Source organism: Oryzias latipes, chromosome 15, assembly GCF_053564925.1.
Source record: "Oryzias latipes strain Hd-rR chromosome 15, Olatipes_Hd-rR_3.1".
Classification (NCBI taxonomy): domain Eukaryota; kingdom Metazoa; phylum Chordata; class Actinopteri; order Beloniformes; family Adrianichthyidae; genus Oryzias; species Oryzias latipes.
Window position 1 is genome coordinate 16560146 of NC_136251.1, and position 13219 is coordinate 16573364.

At 37.8% G+C, this 13219-nt stretch overlaps 1 protein-coding gene across 1 annotated transcript; it reads right to left on the reverse strand.

The window, feature by feature from the left end:
* Positions 1 to 537: 537 nt before the first annotated feature.
* On the reverse strand, positions 538 to 6648 carry LOC144984128 (uncharacterized). Its single transcript, XM_078931807.1, has 2 exons — positions 5939 to 6648; positions 538 to 5881 (listed from the first exon to the last, which is right to left on the reverse strand). Exon 2 carries the CDS (start codon positions 3273 to 3275, stop codon positions 2124 to 2126), a length of 1152 nt encoding a protein of 383 aa, XP_078787933.1. The 5' UTR covers positions 3276 to 5881; positions 5939 to 6648; the 3' UTR covers positions 538 to 2123.
* Positions 6649 to 13219: the final 6571 nt, after the last annotated feature.

The window sequence follows — 13219 nt, forward strand, 5'->3', positions numbered from 1 at the left end:
AAACACAAAAACAAGCTAACTTTCAAGATAAGTTTTTTTTTAATTGATATTCTGAAGGTATTTTTGCAAGAAATTCCGTTTTTAAATCAAGAATTGACAGAAAGATGGGTGGTTAAATATTTTTAAAATATGAAAGAAAGATAGAAGGAAACTAAGGATTTAGATTGAAAAATGTCTCCTTTCTCTGGATCGCCAACAAGTGTCTGCAAAGACATGCCTTGCAAAAGTTGCTGTGCAAGTTAAAGGCAGCTGTATTCTGGGAAACATTTTTCCCCTGTAATGAAATCTGAGATCTTTTTCTGTCAGCCTTCTTAAACTTAGAGAGTTGTAACCTAGTGAAAACAACATGATTAAATGCAAACCCGAGTAATAAAAAGTACAAATCCTCTCAATGAGGACAAATAGAGTCGAAGGAATATTAGGTGTCCAGACTAAATGCCTTTATAAAATAGTATGCACTAAATCTAAAGCCTGAGACTGAACTGTCAGGGTTCTGACTTTTTCCTTAATAAAGAGAAGAACCACACAGGAGATGAGAACTTTTGCTAGACTTCTGCAGAAGGAGAATCGGTCTGTGACAGCGCGAACTGTCACAGAGGAGTTCCGCCATCCTAGTGCATGGAGCCTTCTTTTATTGAAAACTGAAGGTTGCAGACATGAATGTGGGTCATTTAATCAGAAACAACAGGAACATCATATTCTCGTATAATCAGAGCTTTTCAAGTCATTGTTTTCTTACTGAAAGATAGAAATGAGACTAACATTTTATAGAGATTATAGTGTGCAAGCAAATGATAATTATTTAACTCTAACATCCCTCCCTTTTTATCATTTCAAACACGTCATGAACACTATAAGGGGAAGGTACAAACCTGAAGAAATGAGCATATCAGAGGTGGTAGGTGATACATGAGTGTTGATGCGAAAACCTCCAGGGCTAAACTTATACCGTCTGTGTGAAACATTCATTGAGCTGTCAGGGAGGGCAAAACTCATCAACGGCTCTGTGCCCCTCAGCAGCCACCACTAAGGATACGCATGCATCACCAGTCCAGACCTCGGCACAATTTCATTAATTAAAGTTACATAGAACAAGAAACAAATTAAGAAATAAAGAAAAATAAAAAAATCAAATCAAACAAAAGAAAAACAATAAAATAAATCTGTAAAGACCAGTTTCAACCACGAGCGGATGCGAATTAGGTTAATTGTGGGCATGGTGCTGATAGAGTCGGCCTGACAGCGATCATTCATTTGACACATGGAATCAAACAGGTGACGAAAAGAAAAAAAAGAAAAACAACACACAGAGGACCGGAGTGACTAGTTTTATCAGTACACTCCACCAGAAGTAAGCCAATAAAGTGGGGACCCAGACCAGTAGGCGTTAGTCATCTGAGAAGAAATGTGTGATTTAAGGGCCTTGACCTCACTGATGATGTGAATGATATCTCCAGAGGAAGAGGGAATAAAAGTAAAAGACGAAACCACGAGCAACAGCTGGACCCATGTTAGCTGGTTCGAAGCTCACTGTAGCTGGAAGAGAGGAGGGCTAGAGGAAACACACCAGGGAGCGCCCTTCGCCAGGAGTAGTGTCACACTTCGTAGTTGGACTTCAACCAGGGATGCGTCTCAAACTGTCAGTCTGGTAGGCTCTCAGCAATTTACAGTGGCTTACGTGAATCCAGGAGGGTCGTACAGCAATTCGTACTGCAGTTAGCATAGCGAGGAGAACCTTGAAGGGTCCCGTCCACCTCGGGTGTGACCAATCAGTCCGTTGAATGGCCTTCGAGTAAAGCAGGTCACCGACAGAGGTCTTCTGGTCGGGATGCAGAGTCTGTGGGGAGGAGAGAACTGGAGGCAGACTTAATGCGTTCCTTTGTTCTCACAGCTTTCTCCAAACAATCATGTAAATCATCAATGGTTTCAGTAGAGCCAGGCATGAGAGTAGGAAAAAATCAGAAAAAAAAATAAAATAAATAAAAATTAAAAAATAAAAATTGTGAAAAAAAAAACACATTGAAAGTCAAACAGACAAGAACTGCGTCTCATTTTAACAGCAGCATGAACAGGCTGATAACGGTTTGACAAATGGTAATGCTTGGACGGAAGGGAGTGGAGTGTCAGGGTTGTCCGTGATTCGGACCTTGTTTGTTGTTTGGGCATTCTGCTGACCAGTGGCCGTGGCCACCACAGCACCAACAGTCTTCTGAGCGATTAGGGCCTTTTCTTCCCCTGGGATTACCACGTCCTCTGCCTCGCCCACGCCCACGCCCTCGCCCGCGAGGTGTGGGTCCGTGGAAAAACACTGCAGAGTGTGGAAGAGCATCTGAGGTGAAAAACACATCAGGGTTTTTCTTTTCTTTTGTAATTCTTTCAGCGTGACGGGCCCATGTCATGGTTTGTGGTACTGAGCTGTCATCAGATTCAACGTGATGGGTACGAACCCATTCACTAATTTCTGGTCGCAATGCTTTCAGGAGACCATTTTTTAACTGTTGTTGGTAAGCTGAGGCCGGGTCCTCACTGTGTGTAATGCCACTGTGGATCTTAAATTCTTTTTCAAAGCGGAGAGCAAAATCGTCTACCAGCTCCCCTGTTTTTTGGTTTATCCCTGCAAGGTGGGAGTAGTTTGCTTTCTTCCTGAATATTGTTCTAATCCTGCCCTCCAAAACTGTCCAGGCTCTGTCATAGCTGCTAGACAGTGCATCGACAGGGGCAGGAAAAACTTCATTTTGACCATCTCTGCCTGTATAATCCCCTCTTACTCTAGCCCAATTTTTTCCCACTGATGTTTGGGCTGCTTGGCCAGCCTCATACCCATTTAGTCTGTACGAAAGTATAAGATCTCTCATATCTTCTATCCACTTCTCTACATCTTCATCAATGGGAGTCAGCCCTTCAACAGCCCTTCGAGCTTCTTCTAGGGTCCAGGGTCGGAACACATAAAGGTGTTCGGGCCCTCTATTGCCTGGATTTGGGTTAGCCACCTGAATCATTGGATATGTTTCTGTTCTCTCAGCCCGATATCTTAGCGGAGGCTTTAGCTCAGATCTGTCTCTAAAGTCGTAAGTAGGGGGCTCAGGTGGGGGTGGAGGTGGGGGCAGAGAGGTAAGGTCTGGGTATAATGAAAGGGAGACACGGGGACTGGTTAGGGACAAGCGTTTTACTGCGGGTGTTTCCTCAGTTTTTGACTGTAGCATGTCGGCTACTCCCGCAGCCTGATGGCGTCTGCCGCAGAGCTGGGTTTCGTTATCTTCTGGACGTACAAACATGGTGATAGGAGTCCCTGCTTCTTTTGACTTGCTTGCTTTTTTGTTTTTAGCAGCCTGGATATCTTTTTTACGTTTATCTGCTTCCTAAGCCAGTGTCTTGCACAGTCTAATTCTTTTTGTTTTTCATTTATTTCTGCTCCTTTTGATAACCACAATTTCTTTTCCTGCAGTGGAGCTGCTTTGCATGTCATGCAAGATGCTAGTGTCTATGAGTTGTGTGTTTTCTGTTTCTGCAGAGTATGTTCCTGTGTTGTGGTGTCCTCCTGCAGCTTGTTTTGCAATTTTATCAGCAAGCCTGTTCCCTATTGAGATTGTGTCTGTGTTTGCAGTGTGTGCAGCACATTTACAAACTGCTAACCTTGATGGGGCCTTTATGGCTTGTAAAAGGTTAAGTAAAAGTTGTGCGTGGGTAATGGGTTTGCCTGTGGAAGTTTTCATTCCTCTACGTTACCATTGTTTGGCAAAAAAAAAAAACACACACACATGGTGGTAGACAGGATCAAGCTTTTTGGAGTAAAATGTAAGGGGCTGTCATATGGCTCTGTGTTTTTGCATTAAAATTTAAATTAATTTTATTTCTATAGAACCTAATTACATACACAAAAACAAACAAAAATAAAAGAGAAATTAATATAAAAAGCTTAAAGAAGAGAAGTAATAAGTAAAAGAGCTAAAATATAAAAAACAGCTAATATATGAAAATATGAATTAAAATAAATTAATGCTAAAAAGTGCATTAACATGTCTAAAACACCTAAAGTATAAATTGGAACAAGGTAAGACATAAAAAGTACAACATTAGCATTAAACAAATACTGTAAATATGTAATAAATTTTAATATAACATTTAATTAGGCCTATTCGTGGATTTTAGTTCTGACCTTCAGCAGGCCCGCGCCTGAGGACCTACGGGCTATGGGGGGTTCAAAAGCTAAAAGCAAGTCTGAAATAAAAAGGACCAAAAACATGAAAACTCTTATAAACTATCTAAAAATCTTAAAATTGATCCTAAAGCTGAGGGTGAGCCAGTGTAGTTATTCTAAGATTGGTGGAATGTGCTCCCTCTCGTCCTGGTTCTGGTTATAAGGCGTGCAGCAGAGTTCTGGACTAGCTGCATGTGATAAGAAGGGTTTTCTTTACACCAGAAAGGAGGGCATTACAGTATTCTGTTTTTGATGTGATAAAAGCATGAATTAAGATTTCAGCACTGGTCAAAGCTAAGGTCAGCATCTAACATCAAACCAAGGTTTCTTACTCTCACATACAGTTGGTTGACAGATAATAAAAACCTTATCTCTTTCTCTGCTTCAGAACCGATAACCAAGATTTCTTTTTTTTTTGTCTTCTGTTTTGTTTCTGAGCTACAAAAGTTCTCTCCAATTCACATTTTAATGTCTGAATTACAGTTTAAAAGCCTGTCCAACAAAAACACCATTCACACACCAAACCACAACTAGTTTGTTAACACACAGACAAAGCACAGGCTAACACATAAAATTACTTTTAACCAGTTCTCTCCTAAATAAAATAAAAGCAAAAAATGCACAACAACTAATGGTCAATTAACACTTAGCAAAATAAACCATTTCACTGAAATGAATCTTTTAATGTAAGACTAGTCATGTTTTCCTTATTTTATTTGAATTCCTCTTTTCTCTCTCTCTCATGGTCACACGCACACACACACACACACACACACCAACACACACACACACACACACATGCACGCCTACTGCGACAACAGAATTTCACTCAGGCACACGCAGCTGCATTATCTCACTCATACTGTCTCTAGTTTAACAACTACTTTTTTCTATTCTTTGTTTTTTAGTTGTCCTTTCACACCATACTTTATCTTTTATTTTAACATATATTGTAGGCTGTTTTGGGTCTTTTTGCACCATATATATTTTTCGTCCCCCTGTAAAGGAGCCCCGTCAGGGGATTTACTCAAGTTAATACCCATAGTCACAACTGTAGGCCGTTGAATTTAAACACAAATCAATTTTAACCGTCTGCAGTCCACACTTTTGAGGTTGTCGAAAAGATGCAAAAACTCTGAGATTACTTTGGTGACCTTGGCCAACCAGGAGGTATGGCACGCTATGTCCCGAGTTCCTGGTCCAGGGAGATCGAACTAGCTCAAAACTCCGACACCAAGGTCACTTGGATATTTATGCGAAAATATATAAATTTATTATACAATGACAGGAAAAAAGATGCAAACAATCCGAGATTACTTTGGTGACCTTGGCCAACCAGGAGGTATGGCACGCTATGTCCCGAGTTCCTGGTCCAGGGAGATCGAACTAGCTTGAATCTCCGACACCAAGGTCACTTTGATATTTATGCGGTAAGGAAGGAAAAAAAAAAAATGGAAATAAAATGCATCTATAAATATGAGTGTGTATATAGTAATACAATTTTATATATTTTTCACTTTTAAAATTTTTATTTTTTAATGTTCCCTGCCACCTGTACTGCCTTTTTACAGGAGTACTCCAGAGAGGGTCTCTAAAATACCTCTCCTTCTTTTTAGTGCTTTTTTTTTTTTTTTTTTTTTTTTTACTTTTGCATGCTGGGACTGGTTACCCGTAGCCAGAAACCTTTTCTGCTATTTTTACTTTTTGCGCTGGGACTGGTTACCCTTTTTAGCCAGAAACCTTTTCTGCTATTTTTACTTTTTGCGCTGGGACTGGTTACCCTTTTTAGCCAGAAACCTTGTCTGCTATTTTATTCTTTGCGCTTGGGACTGGTTACCCGTTTTAGCCAGAAACCTTTTTCTGCTATTTTATTTTTCAACACTGTGATCGTATGCAAAACTCACTCAGTCCTGTGGTTCATCACTTCCGGTCGGATCTCGTCAAGCCACCGCTGGCAGATGAGGGTTAGACCTATGACGCTGGCCCGGCGAAGAATTCACCTCCCGGGACTTTCTTCCGGACAGCCTATATTGTCCGGGCGTGATCACGGCTTCAGCGCGTCATCCTCAGTCCACCACCGGTGGGTATGTTGAGATCCGGGTCACGGCACCAAGATGTCAGGGTTCTGACTTTTTCCTTAATAAAGAGAAGAACCACACAGGAGATGAGAACTTTTGCTAGACTTCTGCAGAAGGAGAATCGGTCTGTGACAGCGCGAACTGTCACAGAGGAGTTCCGCCATCCTAGTGCATGGAGCCTTCTTTTATTGAAAACTGAAGGTTGCAGACATGAATGTGGGTCATTTAATCAGAAACAACAGGAACATCATATTCTCGTATAATCAGAGCTTTTCAAGTCATTGTTTTCTTACTGAAAGATAGAAATGAGACTAACATTTTATAGAGATTATAGTGTGCAAGCAAATGATAATTATTTAACTCTAACAGAACTTCAACAGGATCTGTTTTGTACTGCAACATAAATATATACATTAATAAGCAATTTCAGCTTGTGTGCAACACAGTGGGATGTGCATTAGCAGTACATTAGTTCAATGGTCCATTAAATTAGTCAGTGGGTCTTTCTCTGCATGATACAAGAATTAAATGGCTGATGGTAGAATGAGTTTCTTATTTCAGAGGTCCTGTGAGATTAAGGACCTCCAGGCTGACGTCACAGGAGGTGCAGAGGAGTTCACAATTGGTGGCATGGATTTAGCTGTGGTTGACGTCCTGCAGGGAAAGCACAGGGGTCTTGTGATCTCTCTCTTTGCAGGCACTTTCATTTTATCACAGTGGTGGAGTTATGAGTTGCTACAGACCCTAAACCAGGGTCTATCAAGTCAACTTCTTAGGACCTACCAACCTTGATGTTTCCCCATGCTAATTTGCTAAATAAAGTACATCTGCCTTCATAGAAACATTGCAAGCGTGCCGGATGGTGGTTCCTGAGGACTAGGGGTTGAGAAAAAATATCTTAGAAAAAGTATAACTAAAGGTATTGAAAAATTATGTACCTGTTTGGAAACAGGTAGAAAAACTAAAAAAAAAGCAAACAAATGACTGTTAAATTACAGATAGAGAAGACAAAAAAGCTGAGGGAAAATGAAAATGAGACAAGATCTTCTTGGCACTTAACAGAGCGCGCAAACCCAGCGAGCGCGCAGGAGTGAAGTGAGCGCGCAGGATCACCGCTCAGTTAGGATTACAGGCGTGCAGTTGTTGAATGCGGGGTTGCTCGGTCAGAATTGCGCCTGCGTGGTTGGGAGGTTCACTCACTCAGTTCCTGAGTACACCCGCTCAGTTGTCTTCACGCTCTTTCACTTTATGGCAGCAATGAAACGCCATACAATATTACAATAGTCGTCTCAATGGGCTTCATACCGGTAATTGTGTAAGAACAGGAAATCAGTCGTAAAAATTTTTCAATGGATAATTGCTACACTACCGTAAACTTAACAGATTACCGGTAAACTAAACTGAGCATTCCTGCCCTTGTTAGCGCCTCTCAATTGTTTCATTACTTCTTTTTTCTCAAAATGGAAAGAATCAGCTTAAATGGGCACTTCTCCATATAATGTCTTTAGTTTATGTTGAGGGCGGTGAAAAAATGACTATGGTGCATTAATGCAGTGGGAGTCTTAGAATTATCCCAAAGAAGATAAAGGCCTGTATAAATGAAGGCATCCTGCAGATACCTCAATTTAAGCAGACGTGCTTTAAAGAATCAACATGATAGAATTAGCAGAAGAATTTGTACTTTCAGATCGTATTCAGAATTTAAAATAACGGTACAGATTATTGAGGTGAGATCAGGGCTAAATAAATTTCATAGATTTTTCTTAACAAGCATTCTGAAAACTGAAAATAGCATGCTACGTGCTGGTGGATGGAGGGGATTTTTTTTTGTTTGTTTGTTTACACAAAGCTTAACTTTTCAAAGTCAGCAAGAAAAATGAAAGGTGTGGGACCCGAGCTTGGGTGAGAAACCACCCGTGGAGGGTGAGAGGGCCATTTTTCTATATGTTTTGGAAATTGCTGTCACAAAGAGGTTTCCATTTCTGTTTTTCAGAATGGAAGGTTTTAAAAATCCATGTGAAGTACATAAACATGCATATGCATAAAACATTTTTCTAATAATACAGTTTTTTGCCAACACTTATACAATCTTTCTTAATTGTGGTCTTTTTTTGCAAAGGGACTTTAGCATGCTTAAACTTGAACCGTAATTTGTGTTTTGTTGTTTTATTGGTACATGATTAAATGTATATTGTTAGTTGTTTGCGATTTATTTCCTGTCCAGGTCCACACCTGTTCTTGGTTTATTGCAGCATCTGTTTGCCATTAATCTTTTTCCACTCAGCATATACGCATATATATTCATGATGTTCATGCATGCCAGTTAGACATTTTCTCCTTGGGCTGCCTAAAAAACTCTTGAATGCAGATGATTTACAATTTCAAAGAAGGATTTGAGTATTCAAAACCTGCCAATGGTATCATCCAGATGCAATGATCTGTGATTGGCTTAATACTTTACTCAAACACAAAACTTTTATTTTTGCTTGATTTTTATAGTATGAATCTTTGGACTTAAAACTGTATTTTCAAAAACACATTTAGAATGCAGTCACATTTTTAGTAGTTACTGCATAGTTAAGAAAAACTAATTAAAGAGGACTCCTGTAGTAGAAAAAATCCAATGACCAATGCGACATCTAAAGACGACTTCAGAACTACTGGTATTAAAAGACTTTTTGTTTTGTTTAACCCCAAATAGTTGTTAAGTCATAATAGCTCAATTTTTTTTCTGTACATCTGAAGTTTTCATGATAGCTGATTGCTTGATAAATATATCAATAATTAACCTTAATAGACAACAGACACATATAGCCTCACTTCATTCATGTGTAAAAAACACAGATAGTTTTTCACCGATTCAATGATCTCCAGCATCACTTCACCAAGATTGTAAACTGACATTCATGTATTCAATTTTGTAAAAAAAAAAAAAAAGGATGGACAAAGTGATAGTTTAATTAGTCAACCTTTTGGCTCACCCACATCAAGTTATTTGTAACGTGGGCATCATTTTGAAACAAGTCTCCAGTGTATTTTTGAGTCACAAAAACTTTTTCTTTTCTTATTTTTTTGGTTTGGCTTTAATTTGGGAACAAAATGTAAAGAGGGTGAAGTCAGGCTCTAGTAATGTTAGATGCATGGTCAATTATTTCCTGTTTAGCTCCCAACAAAGTATAATTTGCCATTCTCTTAGGCCCTGCCCTCAAGGCTCAACATTATGTTTTTTATGTTTTGCACAAAGAGGCCTGACCTTAAGGACTGTCACTATCAGGTCCTTGCTGAGCTCAGTAAAGAGCAGAATCAGGTGTGTTTAAGCAGTGTAAGATGAAAAACAAACACAGCAATGGGCCCTTTGGGGACAAGGCTAAGAGACTCTGTTTGAGGCTTCAGCAGTCAAAGCGGCTGAAGTTAAACCAAGTCTTCAGTGATCCATGTGCCCTCAGGTATTGAGGACTGAAAATTGATTTTCCAAACAACTTGTTTGTGAGGCAGAATTCTTTGGCATACTTCCAGCTAACACAGTGGTAGAAAATAAAAGCTTTCACTTCTTTTCAAACTAATTATGCAGCCCACAACTATCAATTGATGACAAAGCACTGTGGTCACTAATTGACTTAAACTAAAAAGAAGCATTTATTCTGATTTGCTGCAGATTGATAGAATATTTGACAGTAATTAACAATAACTTTCAAAGAGAGCAAAAACAGGCAAAGCAATTGTATATTTTCATTCATTTTTTTCTTTTATAATCTTCAAATTACTCCCTTTAAATGTATTACACATTTGTCATTTCTGAACTCTTTCCATCTATTACATCTCCTTGCTAGAATTCATTGTAGTATTTGCTAATTGAACTTTTATCCAGGACCTTACCTCTTTTCAAAAATCATACAGGTACAATTTCAACAAATATTGAAAAGGTTTCAAATGCTGAATCAGAGTCCCAATTACTATACATTCTATATGCAGTGACACAATCTTTCAAAAGAAAATAACAAAACTTAACATTAATATTGAAAAACCACCAATGGTGCAACATTTTTGATGCCACTACATACATTTAACGACATAAAACCTTTTCATTCTTCATTTTGTTTATTCTATGCAAAACATGGTTTACTATGGATATTACATCAATCTTAGAATAGAGATTGCAAACTAAAGGATTCCTAACATTTAAAAAAATTAAATTTTGAAGATAACTTTCGAAATAATTCTCTGCCACCTTATCATCACTGATGAAAGTACCTGGCTATTTATTCTGGGCAGCTCCAGCCATCTGTTTACTGTAATCCGTGTGGTGACATTTTTTTTTTTTTTTAAGGCCTGGCAGCAAAAAAATGTACAAACATCGCCTGCAGAGTGACCAGCTGTCAAGTGGCTTTGCACCCATTTACGTCATCTGGCCAGGGGCAACCTCTGAGAGACATTAACCACATCAACCTTGATGAATGAAGTCTGGTCCAAAATAGCAGATAAATCAGAATCTCTGCTGTTTGTGATCGAGTGAGAGGAAGGGGAAAAACAGGTCCTGTGTCAATTATGTAATTATTGAAATTTCCCTTCAGGGTTTATAATTATTAACAGACAAAGACTGTGCTATTAATATGTCTGTGCACTTGTTTGCCTGTGTTTTTTAGATGTTCTGAGCAAAAGCCCTCCCAAAGGAAAACATTGGAATTCAGGGTGAGAACTTAGTTTAAGTTTGGCAACGTCTCCAGGAAATAAATGTGAGTCAAAATAATGAACTCTGAAGTGCTGTGATGATTGTGTGTGTGTGAGCCTGCGGCACACAAAGTGCGAACAAAGAGACGGGGAGATGTAACACAAGCTGACAGTTAGTTGAACGGAGGACCTACATGTCTGTGACATGACCGCAGCCGTGTCCCGGGCTGGTTCACTCAGCATCACATGAATGTTTTAGCAGCCAAACGCTGGGATGCTCCCAGACGTGATAGAAAGAGGAGACGAGCAAGTGTCTACAAGGACCAGAACAATATAATTTGTTTTTATGCACGTACAATATGGAGAAATACACGACCTAAAATCCACTTTTCTTTTTTTTTTTTACAAAGATCCACTATCTTTAAAATTGTAGTGGAACTATTTTTAGCAAGTAATTTGTGTTATTAAAGTGATCAATCATCAAAAGGACATATTTTTTGATCATTTATCATCATTATGTCATTTAGAAGAGCCCCATTTATTAAACTGTTATCTTTAGATTATTGTTTGATTTATCAGGTTTTATATGTACTTTTTAATTTAACTAATATACTTAAATTCAAATTCAATTTAAGTATATTAGTAACCCCTTGACACCTACAAAAATAAAAAATAAATACATTCATAATAAAAAACCACATGTTTTTGCTGTCAAGTACATGCTAAATTAAGGTAGTTTTGGAGCCGAAGTAGTTTGATGCATATGTGGATCAATATGTGTCAAGGGGTTAAACTATTATGGAAAGCCCAAAAAATATGTTATTATATAAAGGTAAAATAATTTTTAGTCTCACAGTAAGTTATCTTCTCCCAGCAAAAAAATTCTTAAGGTAACCTGTCATAGAAAAGAACAGCTTCAGTTAATTACATTTGCTTAGATTTGCCTTTAACTGTAGTAATTTACAATAATTAGTGATCCAAGATTTGATTTCAATTTAAAATTCTTAGCATCTCAGAGAACACAAACCTTATAAGACAACATATCAAGATAGGCCGGGTATTTGCAAACAATAGGGATAATGGAACAAATCATTTTTTTAAATTGCAACTAAGTTGCCACCACTCCCCACAAAATAATGCTTTAAAAGCCAGCAAACTGGGCTGGACTTCTTGGTAACGGATTGAACTGGTTTAAATCCTTTTAGGGTATGAACGGCACATTACAGACTTGGGTTTTTTTGGATGGTATATAGAGCACGGAATTGCACAGGGTTGAATTATGTAAATGGTAATTCAGTGGTTATAAACTATGAACAACTCAGACCCCTCAGATCATCTGGATAATGTCTCTTTTCCAAGAGCTAGAAAATAAAAAAAAAATAAAAAAAAGGTGAAACCTGCAGGTCAGCCAGTTCTTCTTAATCAAGACAAAAACTTACATGTTTTGATTTAAAAGGAACTGGCTGACCTGCAGGTCTCTGTGAAATGTTCTTTCCTTGCCTTCTGCTCCCATTACTTCCCTTTTTAATGATTTGTTGTAAATAGGCTTTGACTGCACATTTCTTTAAACTAAGCATTTTCATTTGTGCTGTTATTGTGCATCCATGAATTTGTCGCATCTTGTCTTGTTTCCGTAACAGAAAAGAAAGCAGCTTGTAATCGAATAATGATGACATTATCAAATAAGGTTTTTCAAAATAGATTTGGTCAAATGCAGCCTTTTACTCTTTGAATTAAAGACTTTGGCAAAATAAAAAATAAAACAATTAAACTTAAAATGAATGAAAATATGTACTATGAGACTGAATTTTACTGCTTAGGGTAACATTTTATATTAAGATTCCTTTACAAGCTTTGTTAACACATTAACAAGCATTATAAATGAATTTATAGGGTGTTAGTAAGACATTTATTAGTACAATAAGTCTAATAAGGTTTATTAAATTATTTAGTTAACACATTTACAAGCATTATTTTTAGGATGTTTTCAAGATGCTAATGATGCATTTACTGATATTATAGGTGCCTAACAAATTGTCAGTGTTAATAAGCTTAATAAGATTTATTGACAACCTTTGTTAACAAATTAAGAAATATTATTATTGTTTGGGGTTCTAGTAAGATATTTATTAGCATTATAGATGTCTCACACAAGCCGAAGTGTTCATAAACTTTATAGGTTTTATTAACTAACTTAACAAATTAATAGGCTTTCTTAATGTGTCAGATAGTAAGGTATTTATTAGCATTATAGATGTCTTGCAAATACCTGAAA